General features: G+C 38.1%; 1 protein-coding gene across 2 annotated transcripts; it reads left to right on the top strand.

The window, feature by feature from the left end:
* Nucleotides 1-974: 974 nt before the first annotated feature.
* On the top strand, nt 975-14,258 carry ppp1r2 (protein phosphatase 1, regulatory (inhibitor) subunit 2). 2 transcript variants are annotated; one of them, XM_053635224.1, is made up of 6 exons: nt 975-1,291; nt 4,895-5,002; nt 8,630-8,716; nt 10,941-11,035; nt 11,591-11,773; nt 12,087-14,258. In XM_053635224.1, the coding sequence occupies exons 1-6, from the start codon at nt 1,170-1,172 to the stop codon at nt 12,101-12,103; spliced, it is 612 nt and encodes a 203-aa protein (XP_053491199.1). In that variant the 5' UTR covers nt 975-1,169; the 3' UTR covers nt 12,104-14,258. The 2 variants fall into 2 exon arrangements, with proteins under 2 accessions (XP_053491199.1, XP_053491198.1); XM_053635223.1 differs by having other exon boundaries at nt 12,084-14,258.
* Nucleotides 14,259-23,016: the final 8,758 nt, after the last annotated feature.

Raw genomic sequence — 23,016 nt, 5'->3', positions numbered from 1 at the left:
TATTTCAGTCTTTTAACCAAAATCCCATACAAAAAACCCACCGACTTCGGGAGGATGGAACCAGAAGGGCTAAAATGCTAACTCGTTTCCGGGTTTTGGCATACAAATTGACGTCATCCCTTAAAGGTGTGTGACGGGACACAAGTTTGTAAAATGTACAGTTTACAGTATCAGGTACAACAAAATTTGAGTTCTGATCAAACACTGAAGTTCATGTCCTTACTAGAACATTAGCCATTTAATGCAAAACTAAACATTAGAACCGAATCTACTCTCGCTAGAGATGTGTTGGAGGTGAATATTGATGTTGGAGTAGTCATATGATGTGTATTACCCATAATACACTGAGTGGTGAGTGCATTAGAGAAGTGATCTAGTTTGTAAATGTACAGTTCAGATTAGTGTGTAATGAAATGAAGTGTAAAGTTTAAGGTAAACTCAGAGCCGGAGTGCTTCTGTGTCTTCTATCAGGATTAAGTGTGTGAATTTATTCTGAGCGCCAAAATCATACACTAATCAGTAAATAGCCGGTTACAAGTACACAAAGTTCTGACATTCTCTCCTCCCCAAAGCACATATTAATTCACAAGTAATAACAATGCAAAATGTGACACATGTCAGAATTGTTTTAGATGTCGTAGCAATACTACAAACCCATAAAAGTAAAAAGCATTTTCAGTTGACTTTCAGACTTTCGTTGACATTTTTCTGGATTATTTCTATAGACTGGACGCAGAGAACAATCATGAATGATTTTATTACTTTAATGATGTTAGTTGCTGTTGGAAAAAAAGAAAAGAAATTAATAGTAAAATTAATATTTTAAAATTAATATTCTAATACAAATTAGAATCAAGCTAAACTATTAGCAAATATTTGCTCGGGGCTGGGAAATTACTTCCGGTAACAGATTTCCGGTTCCTTACTTCCGGCCGCCGTAAATCTGCACTTGAAAAACGAGCGAAAGGAGCGTGTGACGGAGAGGTCTGAGAATTCTGTGCTAAATCTGATATTCCAGTCCGAGATTAAGACAAATCGGGATTATCTGGATCTCCGCATAACATTTTGGTTTCCGATTTCCACAAACAAAGCTAACTGACAGCCAGATTACACCTGGCAGGGCGTTTATAAAGAGTTTTTTGAGCGGCGCTAAAGGGGTTTGAGAGGGAATGGCAGCTCCGCGGCCCGTTAAAGGCATTTTAAAAAATAAAGCCACCACCAAACCGTGTAGTGAAGTTCCGTTTGAAAGCACAGAGCCGACAGGATCCGGCTTCACCGAGGATGATCAACAGTGAGTAACCTTAACCTGTCAAAAACCAAGGCTTAATCACAAACATACCGCATTTTTAATGTAGATCACTAGATTGCTGTTATTCCTCGAGCTGTATAAAGTGCGCCTAGGTAGGGAGTCAACACTCATTTGGGGTTGAACCATCGTAAAGTGCAGTTTAGCCATGGCTAACCGAAGCGGGTCTGTCTTAGCTGACTCATGTTAGGTGTCGATTTTTTTTTTATCAGATTATTCCGCACAAAGTCGGTTTTTCTGAGCTTGTCTGGTAATTTAAAGAAGCTCACTGGTTAACTTGGAGTGTCTGGAAGCAGTTCGGCCACCCTGTCACGACGAATTGGCAAAATAAGGCCCTGTATAGGGCTGGTTAACTAGCCTGGCTACAGTGGGTTGAATTGGATCAAATTGCTTTATTGACTAAGTGCACTTTTAAATGTTGGGGTTTTAGTGACCGTTGCCACTGACAATGTAAAATTAAATAAAGTATAAATAGAAATGTACCGTTTAAAGATTCAACATCATAGGAATACTCATTTGTGTGTATTGTACTATACAGATCTTATTTATTAAGACGATGAAAAGAGGGGATCAGGACTGGGTGTTATGATCATATGATATTTATATCGCGATCCTTGAACATCACGAGACCAATGATACTTTGAGAAGTATAAAGTCAAGTGTCATTGCTTTTTATAACTTTGCTACTTGTTTTAATTATGCTTTTTTGGTCACCTGTTTTGAATTGTGATGAATCTGTGTGAATTTATGTTGCTGTTTACTCTAAGGAGAAAAGGGGAGTACTTTGAGGGTTCATTGGATAATTAAAGGTTCTTTGCATCCAAAAAAGGTACAACGTATTATAGGAATGCCCACCCCCCCCCATTTATTTATTTTATTTTATTAGGGAGAACAACCAAGGATCACAGGGCATTAAGAGGAGTGAATTTCTGCCATGACATAAAGATTAATTGATGGGGGGGGATTTCTCTGAGTGACAAAGGAGTGAATCTCAGTTTTGACTGAATGATTGTGTTTCAGACACTGATTCACTGAATGACAGACGAGTGAATCTCACTTGAGATCCATTCAAATTTGATCAATTTTTCAAATTCTTGTTTCTTGAACGACAGAGGACCAAATTTTGGTTGTGACCAAAAGATTCACCGATTCAAATATCAATTGGCTGAACAACAGAGGAGACAAGTTTCAGTTGTAACTGAATGATTCACTGACTTGGAGAAGAGTGAATCTCTGCTGTCACAAATGATTCACCGATTCAGATACTGTTTGTGACTGAAAGATTCACTTGTTCATTGGATAATATTAGTGATTGCATATATTTTTATTATTTACCGTCAGTTGAGATGATGAACATATGGCATTTCTGATGTTTTATTACAATTGAATCACTTTCAGTGCTTTATGTAAAACATAAAGGAACCGAATTGCCATTTCATTAAACAAAATATTTTAACGAGATCTACATGTGTATTCAAGACATATTAACAGGTCACTGTATTATTCTAAATGGACTATAAATGCTGTTTTATTTAATACAGGTGAACATCTCATGCATTTATTGTCCATTATGTTTTATTTGGGTAATTGTGACAGCACTATGTCCTCCTCCTTCATCTTTCTCTCCCTGATGCGACATTGTTCATAAATCGGTGCCCCCTATTCGAAGGAAAGTAGGGCATGCTGCCTCTGTGTGTTTCAGAGACTCTTGTATCCATGACAGAATAGTTTGAGCATAAAAGGAGAGAAAAAGAAATCCTCAGGGCCTCTTTGTGCAGCTGAGCAGCAGATCTTCTGAGGACGATGACGTGGTTGATTATGTTGTTTATTTTTAAGCTTTCAAAGAAAACCTGTTATGAACCTTCCTACTCACTGCATCTCATCTTAACACCAGTACTGGATTTGATCCTCCATCATGGGCCATGTCCCAAACCACCCACTACTGGCTATTATAATAGTACAGCAGCATATTTTGCCATTGGTGCACTATTTATACAATTTGCAACACCGACATATGGAGAGACTGGAACACATTCTTGCTATGTCTTTGTTTCCATCTCTCTCTACCCAAACTCCTGATTGTCCAGAGTTGAAATTGTGGAGTATTTTCAAGTGACTAGAGTCATTTGTGTCTGTTTAGTTAAATGACTTGTTCACTGATTCATTCAGGTTTGTGCAGCCTTATCATGAGCAATTGTGAGATGTGTAATATAGCTAATAATATCTAAATTTATAATATACATGTATGTCTGTGTGTCTAGAAAATATTTTTATTAAAATTATTATTATACCTAACACATTGAAACCACTGAAAAGATGAAAATCTCCAGCTCAGACCGAATAAACTAGAAACAGGACTCATTAAACTCACTGACTCAACTGATTTGCTGAATAACACAGGAGCGAACTTTGCATGTGACTGAAAGAATCACAGATTCAAACACTCATTTGCTCAAGGAAAAAAGGGCAAATCCCCGTCATGATGGAAAGATTCACTGATTGACAGGAGCAAATGCTGGGTGTCACCAAAAGATCTGCTTTTTTTTCTTTCTTTTACTGAAAGATTTGCTGATTCAAAAGTTAAACTGATGAACTACAGAGGAGCAAATCTGTTGTAACCACTGATTTCAAACACTGAACTGCTGAACAAAAAATAAATGGATTTCAATCATAACCAAAAGATTCACTGACTCAAGAGGTGCAGATCAGGTGTGACGTACTGACTAATGCAAAGATCACACAAATATCAAATAAACCTGTGTAACATCTGTTTTTAATAATCATATTTACTGATGCAATGGCTGCATCTGAAATCACGTACTGTGACAGTACGTACTGCATTTGATGCAGTATCTACTGCACGGCTGTTGAAATGGCATGTACTAATCAGTATGTGTGTGTAGTATGAATACAATCCCAGACAAACTACATCCGCCAGCTAAGGCATGATGATCACAGAAAAGGTGACACTGTGACAACTGTTTTCTTGTTTAAACCGTCAACAAGTTGACAATTTATTTGGGTATTGTTAAACAAGTCCTGTTTAACCAGGGGTGAATACTTAAAAAGAGCTGATATGCTGTCTTACACAATTTTTTTTTTCTGAGCTCGTCCACACCAGTCCCATTGCATTATGGGATTTTTAACCCGCTTAGTGTCCATCGGTTGCATTCTGCAAAATCTCTCCAGATGCAGTACGTCATCAATGTATTTCTCGCTTACTGAGAATTCGGACATACTACCCCTCTGTTGTACTGCTTTTCGTTTACTGTGTAGTAGGGTAGTATGCGATTTCGGACGCAGCCGGTGACTCATTGCATGGTAGTGACTGATTCATTCACCTTAGTGGCTTGTTCAAGATGACTGAATCATTTAGGAACGACTCATGTGAACTATGTTTGTAACATCCTGAGTTAATGGTGAATAGTACTTACTGTACGTATTATGTGCTATTTACTTACTGTAAATAGCACATAATACATTACTACTTAAAGTTTTAAAGTGGGACAGAGCACTCGTTTCTCATGGGCAATGTTCTGTTTGCATCACTGTTAATGATTTTTTCCATATTTGGACACATCGTTTCAGGAAGAAGTCACAGAAATGGGACGAGATGAACATCTTGGCCACTTATCACCCACCTGATAAAGACTATGGTCTGATGAAAATCGATGAACCAAGTACGCCGTATAACCGGTGAGCATAAAGCAGCTGATGTACACTGTGTATATACATGTACACACACGCACACAAAGTTCAATTTATTTTAAAGTGACCACAAAACTGGAGAATATGGCTTGTTTATATACAGTAATCATGAATAAATAATGAACTTTCATGCCTAATAGATTCACAGAATCTAACACTTATTCTCTGAATGACAGAGGTGCGAATCTTGCCCATGAATGAAAGATTCATGGATTCAAACACTGTCTTGCTGACTAAGATATAGGGCTGCACAATTAATTAAATGAACATGATCGACTGCGATATTAACGTTTTAAGTTCATCCTCCACTAATAGGAAACTGTACTGCAGATCAAATCAAACGCTTCCTACACTTACAGCCAATCACCATAGAGTGGCGCAGGGATGACGTCATTTTGTAGTGCCAAAACCCTGAAGCTGCCAGCTTTGCTTCAAGTTCCAGCACTTTGCGCGAGGAGAAATCATGACATTAACATGATGCTAAATGGCACTACAGAGGTTGTCGGGGACATTAAACGTCATCACGCCGAACGGGAAAAAACTTTGCAGATAAACTCAGGGCTCTATAGTGCAACCATTTCACTCGCATTTGTGACTGAAAAGTACTTTGTGCGACTGTGAATAAATATTTATTTGCAGCGGTGCAAGTGACGTATTCAGAGTTGTATAATACAATCGGGATAAAAACTACAACTCCAAAATGCATCTACACCGCGCAACAGTTACTTTCACACTGCTTTTCATCTCCTCAGTCAACCGAACAAGTGTGGAAGTACTGCAAAGAAGCCATTATGATGACAAGTAAATTTGTACATCATCTGCTTCAACTTCCCGATCTCACAAACCGCCACCTTTTATTGATCCTGCAAAATGACCTGAACTTGCACCTGCTCGTGTAGACACAGCGGCTTCACGCGGAGTAAATTAATAATAATGCTAACACTACAAGGTGGGTTTAATTCAAACCTCTTCATTAAAAAATTCCTCACCAATCATAATCAAGAGTAGCAGCTGTTCAGTATGTAAACATACAGTACACTGCCACTCTCCATTCATTAACTCTAATTCACGTCATTTAAACTCACGGTTGCCAGATATCACTAAAAAAGTCAACTCCAGTTTCCATGTTTTGATTTAATCTCCCCAAAACACAATATTATCAGCAGACATGGACACTGTTTTGGGGGAACCAATCTAAAACTGATAAACAAATAAAACTACTAAAATGTAAAGACAGAAAATGTGCTTAGTTATAAATAAACCATTTAATATGAAAAAACGTATTATAATAACTTCATTAAATATAAATAAACTGAGAAATGAAATAATGTTTAATTACTATGGGTTGCATTTAATATCAATTTGATATTAAGCTTAGTAAGCTATTTCCTTAGAAAGCTATTAGCCTTTATCCTAATATGGATCATTTGTGTTAGTCTACTTTTAATTAGACTATTGTTTTTAAGATATTTAAAAATAAATATTTTATGCTTGTTTATTTATCAATTAACCAACAGTATCTCTGCTATTATTTTAACTCAATTAACAGTGACCTTGAGCAGAGAGCTTACATTTAACTGTTTATGATAGACCTCCTGATTAAAGTTTAAACAAAAAAAGATTGGCATCTGGATCGGTATCGGCTGTAAAAATCCTGATCAGCGCATCAGTAATGAACACCATTAAACTAAAGCTCTTTGCATCTGATGGGTAAATGAACTCGCCCAATATCATCCTATATGAGATTATTCAGATGTATACACAGAGCGGTTCGAGAACTGACTCCAGCCCAGAACCATGACAGTGGAAAATGTCTAATAGTGTAGCTTTAATTATATTTAAGAGGGGCAGACTTCAAACACTGAACATTGATGTTTATTGTATTTGTTTACAAGGTGGAACAGGTTTTGCATACAGTCTGTAAAATTAACTGAAAATATTAAATTTAGTTTGTCAGAAGGTAAATTAATTAGTCATGGCTCACACTATGTTCCTAAATTCTGTCATAATTGACCAGCTCAAGTTTTCTCATGCCCACTTGTGTGTTATATTGTGGCATGAGAAAAGTTCAATAAAAATATGTTGTCACTAAAATCAATTAATAATCGTGATAAATAATCGAGATCTCAATATTGATCAAAATAATCAGGATTATCGTTTTGGCCATAATCGGGCAGCCCTACTAAGATGGGACCTATTCTCATTTGTGACAAAAGCGTCACATATTTGAAGAGTGAAAGAGTCAGTGCGTCAAACACCAATTTGCTGAAGGAAAGGGGAGCTAATAGAAGATGTCTAGGTTACTTGCGTAACCCTGGTTCCCTGATGGCATTAAGTGAGGTGTCTCACTATGGGATATGCCCCTTCCGCATATTCCTCAGAAGCCCTCTTATATTACGCCAGCCCATATTGACTGGCAAGCATGACTTTTGTGTCTGGGATTGGCTCCCTTCTCCAGTATAAGAGGAGCTGCACAATGTCATTCTAGTACTCCAAACAAGCACACCTCTTACTCGCTTCACATAGCAAGAAGGGATATCTGGTGAGACACCTCACTTAATGCGATCAGAGAACTGGGGTTACGCAAGTAACCTTTAGTTCTCCTTCATGCATACGTTTTGGTGTATAGAATATTCTAACTCCTGTATTGCCAGAGGGAGGGTGGTGCCCAGCTCACCCCCTCCATGGATCCCGCTGCAGCGAGTGGTTGTGCCAGTTGCACGAGGGGAAGAAAGAAGGAGTCCTCAAGAGCTTCCTCTTCATCAGAAAGAAGAGAATCCAATTGTCCCTCTTTCTCAAAATCAAGCACTTCCTCTTCATCCATGCAAGGCACACTGGGCAGAGAAGTGCATGCATTGAGCTGTTCATCCCAGGAAACTGCTGCCATACTGGGAGTGGATAGCTGCAGGGTGGCAGCCAGAGCAGGACTAGCTGACATGTGGGGGTCCTGGCCTGACAGACTAGCTTGGCGTGCTAGTGTGCGGCGAAGGCTCTTCATGGTGAAGTGCGCACAGTGCTCACTTGAATCAAGACTATCGACGGCCGCCTGGGCATATCTCTGCCCGAGGCATGCGGGGCAGACCTGGTGTGTGTTCTTGCATGAAATCTTATTCCCACATGAGCAAAGCCACGAAGAATCTCCCCCACTAGCCAAAGAACTCTGCATTGTTGTAGAGTCAAGGTAGTAGAGTGGTTCTACAATAAGCTGGAGTGTGAATTGTAGGAGTCAAACGGTATGGTGGCCCGAAATTCACCGAAGAATCCAGTACCGTGAAGATTAACCAGCAACTAGCGTGGAGGCTAGCAGTTGACAATCGAACAGTAGTTCTGGCTTCCATGTTTCGTGTCATCGTTTTATGATAATATGAATATCAAATGTGTTTTGTCCAAAGTTGTTGAGCTTGTGTAGTGATATCACAGTGCTCCAGTTACAGCGAGATATTCTGTTTTAAAGGGCAAAAAATATGGCAACACACTGCATTCTGGAGAAGGGGAGGTTTAATCTTTGCAATAATATGCAGCATTCATCCCTTACTAATATACACACACAATAAAATGTGTTCCTTTCGGCTGAGAATGGTAGGGATGATCATAAATGGCTGTTCTTTCTTTCAGGATGGTAGGTGAAGATGATGATGATGAAGAAGTGCACAGTGATTCAGAAGGTAACGCAGCCCTCACTGTGGACGACCTTGCCAAAAAGTGAGTGTGTAAAATAAAAACCTTGTCCTCTTCATCACATCTTATCTCTTGCATAACACCCCTCCCAATCAGAATGGACCGTTTCAAATTTACTCTCTGATCAATACTCAAGCAAGGTGACCTTAGGGTTTGTTTGTGCAGTCTGTTCTCCTTATTCCATGTAATTAAAGCTGATGAATGTAAGACTTGGGAATTTAGCCTTCTCTGCAAGCTGCTTGCGACTAAACGTTTGGTAATGTGGGTTGTGCTGTGTACTTTGTTGCGAGAGGTCAGTAATACACATTCAATTAGAGGTCAGGGCTGTATCCCAAACCACATTCTGCATGTTAAATAGTATGCCTAATTAGTATAAACATCGTAGGTTTACTGACATACTTAGATGTTTAGTACAGTGTGCAAGTGCAGCTTTAAATGATGCCTGCAGCTATGTGTTGAGCCAAATCAGGAGTATCGGGCTGTACTACTTTCGGGCATGATGATCTCGCTGACCTGTCAGCAGCACATCAACATCAGTATGTGTAACGTATGTGTGTTTTCTATCTTAATAATTAGCATGTGAAGATGCATGTGTAGTGCAAAAGAATATGGACCGATTTCTTAAAAGAAAAGCTCCAGAAGCTTCTGGACCATCAACTTCATGTAGCTAAAGCCTTGTTTATACTTCCGCCTGGCTCTGTAGCGTGAGCCTCCACTCACTGTGTGCGCACCTCCCCAAACGGACCAGACATTTATGCTTGACACGCTCGCCGTTGTAATATTCTTTTTAACGAAATGGGGCGACTCGGAGTAATCATCCTATAAACCAAGTGGAAGTAGCTGAGAGTAGTAGTAGTTTGTTGGAACAACCATAATAACGCTTACAAACGTGGCGTCTCGCGTGGAGTTGCTGAATGCTGAGGAGTCATTGTTGTTTGTTGTTATTGATGTTAGTTTTCAGTAAACTTCACTAAAACCCACAGTATGAAAAAAAAGAGCAAAGAATCAATAAAAACCCAGTAAACCTTGAGATTATCACTTGTCACATTACAACAAAATACAGCTATAAATATGAGAACATAAAACTAAACATATAAAACTAAATTAAGCCTCGTTTTTTTTCTTTTTCTTTTTTTTCCATTCATTTCATTAAGATTTTTATTAAACATGGACCTTTACTTTCATTAAATAGACTTATTTATTGTAGGCTCATTTTGTAAATGTTAGAAATTACTGTAGACATCAGCAAAAAGTGGGAGCTTCCTGCAAATGTCATTTCTCACATTTACAAAATCAGGTGATTGTTCACCCATCAGTGTAAAAGTCTCTATGTATAAATACAAAAGAATGAGGTTTAATCACTGTCTGAAGGTGTAGTGTAGTGACTATGTTTAGATAGACTTTGTGAAGATACTGATGAATGAAAACATGGTGCACCCCCCAAAATAAGCTTTCAGCTTTGGCTTTATTCTTTCAACAGTTTGTACAAAGCTAATCGAAATCACTGTTTTTTAAAAAAAAAAATAAAAAAATAAAAAAAATAACCTTTCCATGAGTTTTGTGCCATCTGGCTATCTCTATGGTCCCGCATGGATGGATCATCTCTATCTCTTTGGTCCCGCATGGATGGATCATCTCTATCTCTTTGGTCCCGCATGGATGGATCATAGAGATGCCTGTACAGTCGTACCTTTCGACAAGAGTCACCTCGAAGTCATTGATTGCCGGAAGCGGCGCAGTGTGGCAAGTTTTTAAAAATGCAGTGAAAACTGCCATGCGGAATGAGGCCTCGCGCACTCAACGCGATCGACCGCCTACTCCATGATGACGTCAGTTTTGCAGCGAGCTCCCTCGCACTATTGCGGACACATCGAGTATAAACCAGGCTTAACGCTGTCTAGCATTGGTGTTTGTGTAGGGTGCCACTTTTTTTTTTTTTAATTTTCAAAGGGTGCCATGACTGAAAAAAGGTTGGGAAACGCTGGCTGCAAAGACAAATATTTTATTTGGCTGTGTGGTGCATCATGGTCCTTAATATTACAAAATTAGTCACACATTTCTAAAGTATATTTTTATACTTGCAGCTACAGAGGTACATTGCTGGACTTGTTGCATGCAAAATTCCAAGATATTTGGCCGTGTCAGTGTGTGTACTGACACAATTCAGTTGTGTGTATTAATGTATGGGTATGTGTCTGTTCTCTTTGTATATATTCATTAATGAGTATTCCACTCTTTCTGTGTGCAGACTGGCAGCGGCTGAAGGTTCGGGTCCTCGGTGTATGCGGGAGGAAGAGGAGGAGAGCAGTGAGGAGGAAGAGCAGCTCAGTCCAGAGGAACAGGGTGGGTCATCAGGACTTCTGTCTCCAGTACCAATATTGTATAAAATCACAGTTCTACACTGGTCCAAGAGGCTTTATCTGAGTTTTAGGGTGCTTCAGAACTGATGCAGAACAGACAAAGAAAGGGAGAAGATTGGAGAGACAGATGAGAATTCTGAGAGATAAACAGTTGGAGAAATTGAGAGACTGACAGTCGAAGAAACGGACAGTCAGAGAGAGGGACAAATTGATAGACAGACAAGTGGAGTGAGTGACAGACTGGCAAGAGAGGTGGACAGAGAAGCAGACAGGATAAAGTCATATAGAGACAATTTTGGCAACCTCTGCCATGAAGATGAGCCCTGCTAATAAACAACAAAGGTATTTCTGCTGCTTATATTTAACGAGAATGTCAATAGTTGTGGAGTTAATTATGGACACACACACACAGAGGAATGTGAAAGAGAAATGAGGCTCCTGTGATTGATCTGCTCCAGTCAATAATGAAACACAACCACAGGTCACCTAGATCTGAACTGACTCTGAGGTTCTTTTGTGTCTGTTCTCTTTTCTTCAGCTAAAAAGAAGCAGTTTGAAATGATGAGGAAGATGCATTATAATGAAGGACTTAACATTAAACTGGCCAGACAGCTGATCGCCAGAGAGCTGGAGGAGGAGGAGGAGGAGGAAGAGGAGGAGGATGCGGAGATGAAGGATGACACGGAGACGGAGGACATTAATGTAGACCCTCCTCAAGATGGTACAGTTTTTGCTTATTAATGATTCATGGCCAGTTATTATAATAATAATAATAATAATAATAATAATAAATAAGCATTTAGCAAAATCACAATGCAGTCCTCATCCACTAAAAGTCTTCTTAAGGATAAGTAATTATTTTAGACTATTTGAACAGACACTGTGTGTTGATAATAAGAACAATATTGACTATTACCTCACATTAGGGTTGCCACATCTCCTCTTACAATTCATCATCACAATGTTTCCTTAAAACCTTATGCACCATTTGAAACTCCTCTTTTGGCTTTGTGTTGTGTTCTTTATTTTAGCAGATTCACTGGAGTCATAGGTGAAGGATGTAGTGCTTTGGCAAGAGTCTCAGAAGCTGTGATTGAGGACGTGCTTTTTGTATTCAACACGCACTGCAATGCAAAACTACACTGACCCGCCGGCTGTTCAGTCTGTTGCCAAGAGTGTGTCGTGTTACTTTTGTCTCGCAAGAAACAAAGGCCTAAAGACTGTTATCAGAGAGGCAAAGTCATCAGCGATAACCAAGCCCCTGCTTTTTATTTTTAAATTTGACATGCAGCCACAAAACTGCATTGTTAGTACAAGCTAATAAAGCCCCATGTATACCAGCTATTATTGCCTATAGAAGGCGTAATCTGTATTTTTCCGTTTAGTTGGAATCGATACACATTACTAAGCCTTATATTCAAGTTTTTAATCATTAATAATTCAGTTTGAATTTGGATTGACATGGACTGTCCACTTAAGTGAATTTGTCCCTCCTATGGGACGTCACTACAAACATAAACCAGAAGCTTTGTTCTCCATGTAAAAACATATCTTTGAGTCTTAAAAATATTTGGTGGTTAGACACCCTAATATGACATAAAACCAACACCTAAAAGTATATTTATATTCACTAACCTCCTAACAGCAGAAACCCACACCACGCTACACAGATGTGATTTGAGCCAACATGGGTGTTTAGTTGGCCTTTACACTTTTTTTTTTATTATTATTTATTTTTATTTATTTATATTTTTTGTTAAATCACTTTTGAAACAGCACCAAATATGGAGTCATTTTTGTGCCAAATGTAAAAATGTCCCCTTTTTACCTCAGATGTTTGGCTTCTGAAGTTTTTTTTCTAGTAATAATTGAACTAGCAAGTAATGAAAACATAATGGCTAGCAGCTCAACAATTTCTTCAGGTATAGGCAAAGAATGAGAAGTAAAACATTCCTTTTTATCAGGAAGCTTTACAGGAACAGGCCAGTTCACACTCATCTCCTCAGATCTAAATGGACTGTAACCCCTGAATCTGCCAATCCTGGAAGTGTGGGCCAATAGATAACGGGAGCTTAGACAATTTCATTTTGAATGTTCTACTACATTATTGTTTCTGTGGTAAAAAAGCTCCTTCACAGAGATGTGTATGGTGGATTTGCCACGTAAACTGACTTAAAACGTTTGTAATCATTGACACGATAAAGTCTTCTGTAACATTTATGGAAGGTGTCTCAATGTCAGCCATTTGTAACACAAAGGTGGGGGTTTCTTGTTAACGTCGAGAGAGGCTGGTGAGAATATAGGTAAGCCTAAGCTGAAATTAATGTACCACAACGTTGAATGTAAGTATGAACTGATAAATTATGATGTGATGTTCTTTACTAAAAATTGTTGGTAAATTGCTGTGGTAGGAGAGGAATTAAACATTTTGGGGGATAGTTAAAAATAAAAAAAACAACTTTGGGGTGTTTGTAGATTTCAATACTAAATTTTTTTGGCACTAAAATGACTCTATAATGGACCTTTTGCCTTTTTTATATAAAAAGGTTGAATAATTTGGGACTTTTAAATAAAGGTTGCTAATGAGGATGGCTTTTTATGGCGTGAAATTAAAGGAACAGCCAAAAATGAAATGAATATGAAATCCTTTCCTTTGTCAGGTTTGTTTGCTCCTTGTTCTTTAGTGGTGCACTGCAGCTAACATAGCTGACAAGTAATGGAAACTTGTAGCCACCTCTTTGGCATCATGCAACCTTCATACTGCTAGAGGGGGTTTTTTGTACACTTCATTTTTGACTGAAACATCACTTTAAAGCTTGTGATTTATTTGATGTCCACTGTACGCACAGCTAATGAATTTTGCTCTCTATTGCTTGAGAGCTAATGACATACAGCTGTGCCTGATGTTATAAATTAAGTTTCATAACATTTAAGTAAAACTGTGTAAACTACTGAAATTGAAAGGGAGTTGTTAAGGGATTGGAATCCTAGAGAGATTTGGCTGTCTCAAATGCTAGTAGACTGCCTTTGCGAAAATGTGGGATTAGGGACGCTGTATAAAGAGCAAACCTGCTTGCTAATTAGCATGATTGCTCGTGTGTGTGTGTGTGTGTGTGTGTGTGTGTGTGTGTGTATTAACACTAGCATTTGGGATGGACCTTTCATGTTTTGCCAGTCCTGTTGTATTGTTTGTGGTCCCCCCTACCCCCTCCCCCCCCCCCACCCCCTCCCCCCCCCCCTTCATATTTCACACATGTACTGTTTTTATTTTCTCACAGTAACACGGTTTCTCCTTTACAATTCCACTAGAGCGGGTTTTCTTTTTCTTGTGCTTTAGTCTTAAAATTGTGTGCTCATTAATTTATTATTATAATTGCTTAATTATCTCCCGGTTTCTGATATTATATTGATGCAACGTGCCACAGCCTTCTCATTAAAAACTAGCCTTCACAGCTAACTAGCTCCCTAAAGCATGACTGAATAAAACACCTCCACTACAGTTATTACCCTGTGCTGCTACACCCACGCCCCCTGGTGGAGAAGTATGTGAGTGAATGACATTGAGGTTGGGACAGAGGGAGACATTGAGGATATGAGTATGTCAGTGAGGGAGCGAATAAGTGAACGATTGAGGGAAAGAAGGAGCATGAGGAAGTTTAAGGAGCGAGCATATAAAGGAGGGAATGAATGAAAGAGTTAGTAAACGAGGAATTTGTGGAGGGAGGGAAAGCAAAGGAAGCAAGTGAATCAGTGATCGAGGGAATGTAGAATAAAGGGGTGACTGAATGAATCTCTTAATACTCCTTCAAATGTGTCTTAAATTAGGACCTGTAAGAGATGGTGTTCCTCACACTGACTACTGAATGAGACAAATATTATACATAACACATATATGCCATGCATCATCTCTTTCCATCCTTCCCCTTCCCAGACCTCCTGTTCCTTCCCTCCCCCTCAGATATTAAGGCTTGTTTAATATCTGCAGTTTGCTTTAGTTTTGGTGCTATGAGGCTAATGGTGCTAATAAGTAATGGAAGTCAATGTCATCCAAAACTTTACTGTGGGACCTCCTGATATGTGCACAGTACTTCAACCTGTAGCTCAATTCTGGAATGTTTATTTATGCCTGCCATCTTGGACAGTTGAAGTTTGGTATTGCTCTGCCTCCCAGAGTCTCAAGCTTTAGAAGTGAAGTGCTCCACTTAAATGTGTAAATACTATTCTATACACTCTCATTGCTTTCACACTTTTTATTAACTTTTTATTTATGAATATTATTGTAGAGGTTAACTATGTCAATTCGGGTGTTTATTTACATTTTGGGTGACATCCATTACCTATTAGCTTCATGAGCCTTGTTGCTCTAGTGCAGGATTAAAGATGCAAACTTTAGACATCGAACATGTCTTGGATGATTGTAGACATTTTCATATTTGTCTGAACTACTCCTCAAGTATTGGCACCCAATTTGCAAATGCAGCATGTCATGTTTGCCTTTTGGTTACTTAACGCTGTAAACGCTCAATGTTGCAGTGTGTGTGAGAGAGAGCGCGCGCTAGAACAATCTTTGTCAGTATTGTTGTGAGACATAAAACCAACATATTAGATGCATATTAGATATTTAAAAAGCACATTTATAAACTTAAGATCACATAAAAGTGCTGGACACTTGAACAGATTCAGTTAAATCTGAATTTCTGATCTTTATGAAGTGTTCAGTTTATCTTTTGCTTTTTTTTCTGTACTGAATCTCTGTAGGAAGAAAAAAAAAAAAAAAAAAAAGGTTGTTTTTGCATTACACCTGATTTCTAAGGGTGTGTGTGAGGAATAAAATTGGATGTAAAATGTTGTGTAAATCTGTAAATGTTCATATCCATGCTCTATATTTTTAAGCTCTGTTCATTGGTTGCCTTTTATCTTTTTTCTTTCTGTTTTCTCCCCTTTAATAGTGTTTCCTCCTGAGAACGAAATGCAGATTTGCGTCATTTTTTTATGAAGTGTAACTGCATGTCCTTCACAATGTCAAGGTGTAGATTATTTATCATTAATAAAATATGTTATGACATTTTGACGTTGCAGTGCTTTTTCTTTTTTACAGGAATAAATATTTACTCAAAAATTCTGTGATGTTTTTATATAAGTGCATTAATACATTTTTAAACTAAAATAAAATTAAAAGAGAAGGGGGAAAAAAGAAAGCAGATGTAATAAGGGCAACAATACTTAAACAACAATGCTAAAATTATTAACAGCAATATGTATAATTAGTATTACTGTCATCATTACAATAATTAGTGAAGGGCCTTATAATAATAAAAATAATAAAAATAATAATAATACCCTATGAATAATAACACTAATAAATAAAATGCTAATTGATAAATGGTATTATCCATTATTATATTTCTGTATTACAAGTCAGAAACAGAATCATTGAAGGAGGAAAATACATCGCTTGTCACAGGTAGCAGTTTGTTACTAACAAATGAAGGCGTCCATGTCTTTTTTCCCCCAATTCATTTTTTTATTATTATTAAGGTGAACATTTGAGTTACAATAATCTCAAAAGAAAATATATAATAAATAAATTACATTTAATATAAGAAGATAGATGGATAGATAGATTGATTGATTGATTTTTACACCATTCTCAAGGTGCACATAAGAAAATCAACCTCCCAGAGAAATGTTTTTGAAAATGTTTTTCCATTTTTATTTTTTTATGAATGTGATTTTTTTTTTAAATAAATGTTTTTAAAAAGAAAGTTTATAACCTTTGAAAAATGGCATATTTTCCTCTATAACATTTTTGGGGAGAGAAAAAGACTCAAAAAATGAGTGAATGACAATTTTCCCTGTTGGAAGGACAGAAAACACGAATCATATACATCTTTATACAGAGAGAGTTTAAATTGACATGGATAAATATTATGATGTATTTTCTAATGTATTTATTTGACTTTGTTAGGGATGCAATACTTGTATGGAAGTAATCATGACTTTTCAAGTTGATGTTTGACAAAATGTCATTCCAGGGATATTTACCTCCTGGAGTCACAGCATTTCTTCTTTGCAGGAGAGATTTCACATATTTGTTCTTGCATTTTTTTTTTTAATCAAGTAAGGATATTCAATTCTATTAAATTTTATTTGTATAGCGCTTTTTGCAATAGACATTGTCTCAAAGCAGCTTTACTGAAACATATAAACACGGTATACAGATTTTAAATGTGCAAATTTATCCCAATTGAGCAAGCCGGTGGCGACGGTGGCAAGGAAAAATTCCCTAAGATGTTAAGAGGAAGAAACCTTGAGAGGAACCAGACTCAGAAGGGAACCCATCCTCATCTGGGTAATAATGTATAATGTAAAAAAAAGTTCATTATGGTTTTATATGAAGTCTGTTTGGCCTTAGAAGCAGCTGTAGTCCCAGCAATCTGGAATTGTAGTAGATGAGAGCTCCATCCAGAGGTAGGACATCCAAAACGGATCAGGCAGGTCCGGAGAGTAGAAAGGATCAGGGTAGTATCTCCATAAAATCGTGTGTGGCTCAACATAAGGAGAGAGGGAGAGATTGTTAAGACTGTGCTTAGCGTAACAGAAAGTCTAGTCATGGTAGGCTTGAGTAAACAAATACGTTTTAAGCCTAGATTTAAACACTGAGATTGTGTCTGAGTCCCGAACACTAATTGGAAGACTGTTCCATAACTGTGGAGCTCTATAAGAGAAAGCTCTTCCCCCTGCTGTAGCCTTTGGATCATAGGCGTGGCAGATCATAGAAAACCAAAAGGTCGCTTAGATACTGTGGCGTGAGACCATTTAGTGCTTTATAGGTTAATAATAGTATTTTATAATCAATGTGAGATTTCACTGGGAGCCAATGCAGTGTTGATAAGATCGGGGTGATATGGTCATATCTTCTGGTTCTAGTGAGGACTCTAGCAGCTGCATTCTGGACTAACTGGAGTTTGTTTATGCTCCTGCTGGAACATCCAGACAGTAAGGCATTACAGTAATCTAGTCTAGAGGCGACGAAAGCATGAACTAATATTTCTGCATCATGTAGTGACAATATATTTCTTATTTTAGAATTTTAGAGATGAAAGAAGGCTATCCTAGTAATATTATCTACATGAGCATCAAATGATAGACTGGAGTCAATAATCACTCCAAGGTCTTTTACTGCTGTACATGATGAAACAGAAAGTCCATCCAGAGTTACAGTGAGATCAGAAAGCTTACTTCTAGCTACACGTGGTCCTAGTACAAGTACTTCTGTCTTATCAGAATTAAGTAATAGAAAGTTAATAAGCATCCAACGTCTAATGTCCTTTACACATTCCTCAACTTTACTAAGCTGCTGTCTGTCCTCTGGGTTCGCTGAAACTTACAGCTGTGTGTATATATGTATAGCTTCTAATAATAGATTAGGTATTGTGGTTACTTTCCCTCCAAAAGAGAAGTGGTAATTTCCTGTTGGAATTGCTTTTATAACAGACTTAAAATCTTTGTATGGAAGGGAAATTATGCACAGTCATAAATTATGCAAGTTCTCTTAAGTACGAATAACTCCTTCATTGTCAGATACATCTATGTATTACCCCTTCTCATACCCTTAATAGTAATATCTGCATTATCCTATAGAATGCATTTGTGCGGTGAGAAGTTATGTGTGTGGCAAAGCTTCCATGCAAGTAAAGCTTGTTCATGACATTTGGACAGTTTGCATGGTATGAAGTTGCAGGAACAAACGTGAAGTTGGCACCCCATTAAATTAAGTAATCGCCAAAACTATGCCATTCGTTTGTGCTGATTTGTGCCACAAAAACGAATGTTTGTGCTGGTTTGGTGTTTGAGATATTAAACTTTTTTGGCTGTGTGACGTCACTCTCCACCCAATGTCGCTCAAACCGGGGCCGTTTATTTGTGCTCGGTTTGTGCCGATAAAACAAACCCTGTAACTATTTCCCTTCCTTTCGGGTCGCTTAATCACGCTCAGTGTGAAAGGACTGGCGCGATGACGCTCTTGAGTGGAAACAATAGATCTTTATGTTCACACCGGGTGCGATCATTCACGGCGCGGCAAAGCCACACTTTTTTTTCAAGCAGTGTGTCGATTTTTTTCCTGTCGCTCGGTGACGAAACGGGCCGTCCAATTAGATTTGAGCTTTAGATCGCGTGCCCGGAGACGCTGCTGTTACACAAAACGTCGAGATATGTGGCGCTATAGCACAGAAAGCTGTGTTGAAAACCTATGTAAACACAGAAGAAGAGTATTCCGGAAGAGAGAAGAGAATGGATATTGGGTTATTATCATTTGCCTAGTTTTCATCCACTTTTTGCGCATTTATGTTATTGACAAAGTGAAAGTGCGTAAAAAAAAGTTTGCGATATTTGCTGTCTCCCGCATTTTTCCATCCAATTGGCCTTTTATCGGTTTTACCGTTACTTTGCTCTGCGCGCGTGCGCAAGTGCGCGTGCCATAGAGATGTAAACAAGCATTAAACTTGGGGTTTGTCCCACTACTGTGTTGTTGCACTGTATTTCACATTATTTCATTCATAGTAAAACAGTTTGATGGTGCTGTTCAAAAAACACAAAAACTTTCTGCCTCCCTTTCTGGGTAGAATACGCATGAAATAAGAAAAGTTCGTTTCTGTGCTTCTTTACAGCTTGTGTTGTGGTGCTATGCACTGAAATAGAAATACACCGGAATGGCCGTAGGGGGCGCCACGCGGGATTCCTGGCCGCCATCTTGCTCAGTGCTTCATGGAGACATGGAGGTTTAATCTGCAGAATTTTATTCCCATTCATTCTAATCAAGCAGTCTCTTGACCATTCAATTAATATGTACATATAATAAATATTATTAATATATGCATAAATATACATCAGTATGTATACATACTGTTATTAATGTGCATATTATTAAATTATCCATTACTGATATGATTTGTAATCAAAATATGTTTGCATGACAATGTATAACATTTGAAAATGGAGGGGAAAAAATGATTACAGAATGTCTGTATATACTTCAAGGACCTCAGCAAACATCAGGGTCGGTTAATAAGCAATAGATTCAAAACATTCAGACAAAAATCCCACTCATTTCTCAGGCACTGCCTGTGATACAACCTTCCAAGTGACTTTACAGACTACCATTAGCTATTGTATTAATCACATTTTTAATTTCATGTTCATATTGTTAAATGAAACCAAGCTGTATTGTGATATTCATCTGATCAATACTCACATGCAAAAATGGATGTAAAACCTATCATTTAAATTAGTGTATATACAGTTCATTGTCCTAGAAAGATAACAGTCCTATTCAGGCTCTGTTTCACTGATCGATTTAATCCAAGGTTCTGAAGTCGGGCAATGTGATGATGTCTTAGAGTGCAGAATATTTCTACCTGAAGCCTGATCAGGTAGATGGTATGATTGTCAATGCCATCTTGAGTTTCAGCAGCATGGTCTGCCATGCCATTTCCAAACACACCCCTGGCTCCAATATCTGACAAGACTCGGTACTGGAAATGGGAGAAGACACTCTTCCTTGGTAGGACATTGCTGTCCCTTAGTTCTCTGAGATGCATTTCTGCAGCTCTCACTATTGTAACAACTCCCTCAGATGGCATAATAAGTCCTCCATTGGTCTTCAACTGAATAAAGTAGTATGAGGAGCTGTATCTTGGAGGTGGTTCTGAAGTTATGAGTGCCACCCTTCAGGTGGCGTATGAGACTTTCAGCAGTGCCTTCCTAACCACCCATCCTCCAATGTATAGAAGGATATTGTCCATGGTTGCCAGGACTTCCTGGTTTGGGAGAACAAAGTCCTGGTCCATGCACATATATTCTATCTCCTCATCTAAAATTTTTACATTTTTTTTTTACATTTTTTAAATTGAAAATCATTATGTACATGTACATGATGTACATAACCAATTATCACCAATGAACTATAAAACTAAATTCAGGATATTTTCAAGTACTGTTAATAAATTAGACTATACCATCTCTTATAACAGTGTCTCTCCTTTGTAAATGTTTATTGTTATCAATGACACTTATCATTACAGTTGTAGTATCTTATGGCTATACTTACGTTATTATACTGCAGATATATTCCTTTGTGTATATATATGTATATATACCATTCATCAATATAGCAACTTAAATCAAAGATCAAATGTTAAAATAACAACAATTGAAATTATAAATCTAAGTTCCAAATTCAACATTAAACAAATAAACTTGGAATATATGAAATTATAATAATTTGCTTACCACAACGTCGTACCGTATTGAAAAATAATTCAATGTGATCTTGACTAAATTTGTACATAAGGATATATCTCAAGGTTCCGGTCTGTAACAGATCTCTATCAGGCCCCGAACAACCTCAATTCCTGACGTGAGACCAGCTATACACAAACGACTGCAAAAAAGTGTACTATTTCAATAAATTCCATCCTACTACTTAAGCAGCTTGTCCATATGTTGTATACAATGCCTCTGTGGGATTAACTGCAGAATACTACATCTGTATTCTATATGTACATCTTTGTTTGGGAAACTGAAAATATGGAAACTACTTAAGTCAAGTACTTAACCAATTTCATTTAAAATATCATAGATTTGTGTATTGTATAAAAAACTGAACCAAAACAAAGTGAAGATCATAGAAACTGCCTATGTCAATGTGACATATCTGATGTCCATACAGATACACTGTGTCTGTGGTACTGTTTTGCCTTTTGGACAGGATTTACGAGCTGATATGACACAATAATCACGTATGAAATGTAATGCCGCCTTCTTTGGCCTGCTGATTGCGATAATTATAGCAATTCACTTCAAAACACTGTGCCGCTTGGCTCACTTTGGGCTTTTTCCTTGGGTACATGTGATCTGACCATGCTGCCAGTAACTATGGACTCCATGTAGCTCTGAGCAAGATGGCGGCCCGAGATCTCGCCTCGTTATCACTAGTTGCGCTATGATTAGCCATTCCAGTGTATTTCTATTTCAGTGGTGCTATGCGCCAACCAGTGATGTGTCATTCATGAACAATTTGTTCATTTTGAACGAATCTTTAATATGACTCTGCACGTGTGCACTCTCTCTCTGTCACACACACTAGTTGTCGCAAGAGTGATTCGTTCATTTTTTGACTGCGCATGCTCTGCAACATCCCCACAGGTTCTGTACTGGAAACAGAAATGATTAGTTCACATTTCGAGTCGTTCGTTCTTCCGGTGACTGCCCCATAGGCAATGCACCATGCAGTACCAGAAACAGAAATGATTAGTTCACCTCTCGAGTCTTTGGGTTCGAGTTGTTTCATCATGTCACAGCCCCACTGCATTCAGCCTATGAGGCGGTCACCTAATGAACAAATGACTCGAACCCGAAGACTCGAGACGTGAACTAATCATTTCTGTTCCTGGGCTACAGACGTGACAAATGTGACGTGACCAAAGAAAGAACGACTTGGATCGGGAGGAGAAGTGAACTAACAGACTGCATTGCCTGAAGACCTAATGCTCAACTATTAATTAATAATTTCTGTTTCTCATAATTCGGCCTTGGTTGCATTAGCCTATAGTTTATTTTTTATTCCAAATGTGATCAACATTTGTGTAAGTATTAGATGTGTTGGGGAATTTAACATGTAACATTTTAATTATATTCTGCTGAAATGAACGAAATGTCTCGAAAAAAGATTCGTTCATTTTGCTGAACAAGATTCAAATATCCGAGTCAGTAAAATGATCCGAACCTCCCATCACTAGCGCCAACATTTAAGAGATACTTCTTCTCAGTGGTCAAAGATGATAGGTCAATCAGCTGAATAGTGGGTTGCGCCACCTAGTGCACCATTTGTTTCCTGTTCCTAATCAGTGAATGTGCCAGCTCCAGCTCAGAACCAGCCTCTACAAAGATTCCAGATGAGCC

This window comes from Ictalurus furcatus, chromosome 10, assembly GCF_023375685.1.
Source record: "Ictalurus furcatus strain D&B chromosome 10, Billie_1.0, whole genome shotgun sequence".
In the NCBI taxonomy this organism is placed as follows: Eukaryota; Metazoa; Chordata; class Actinopteri; order Siluriformes; family Ictaluridae; genus Ictalurus; species Ictalurus furcatus.
Note: the sequence above shows the minus strand (reverse complement) of the source record. Positions and strands in the feature narration are given on the sequence as shown.

Excerpts from the sequence above, each read along its gene's own strand:
- ppp1r2 (XM_053635223.1), top strand. The coding sequence starts at position 1,170 with ATGGCAGCTCCGCGGCCCGTTAAAGGCATTTTAAAAAATAAAGCCACC. Across the intron at positions 11,036-11,590 it reads GCTCAGTCCAGAGGAACAGG|CTAAAAAGAAGCAGTTTGAA; the intron begins GTGGGTCATCAG and ends TCTTTTCTTCAG. Across the intron at positions 11,774-12,083 it reads TGTAGACCCTCCTCAAGATG|CAGATTCACTGGAGTCATAG; the intron begins GTACAGTTTTTG and ends TCTTTATTTTAG.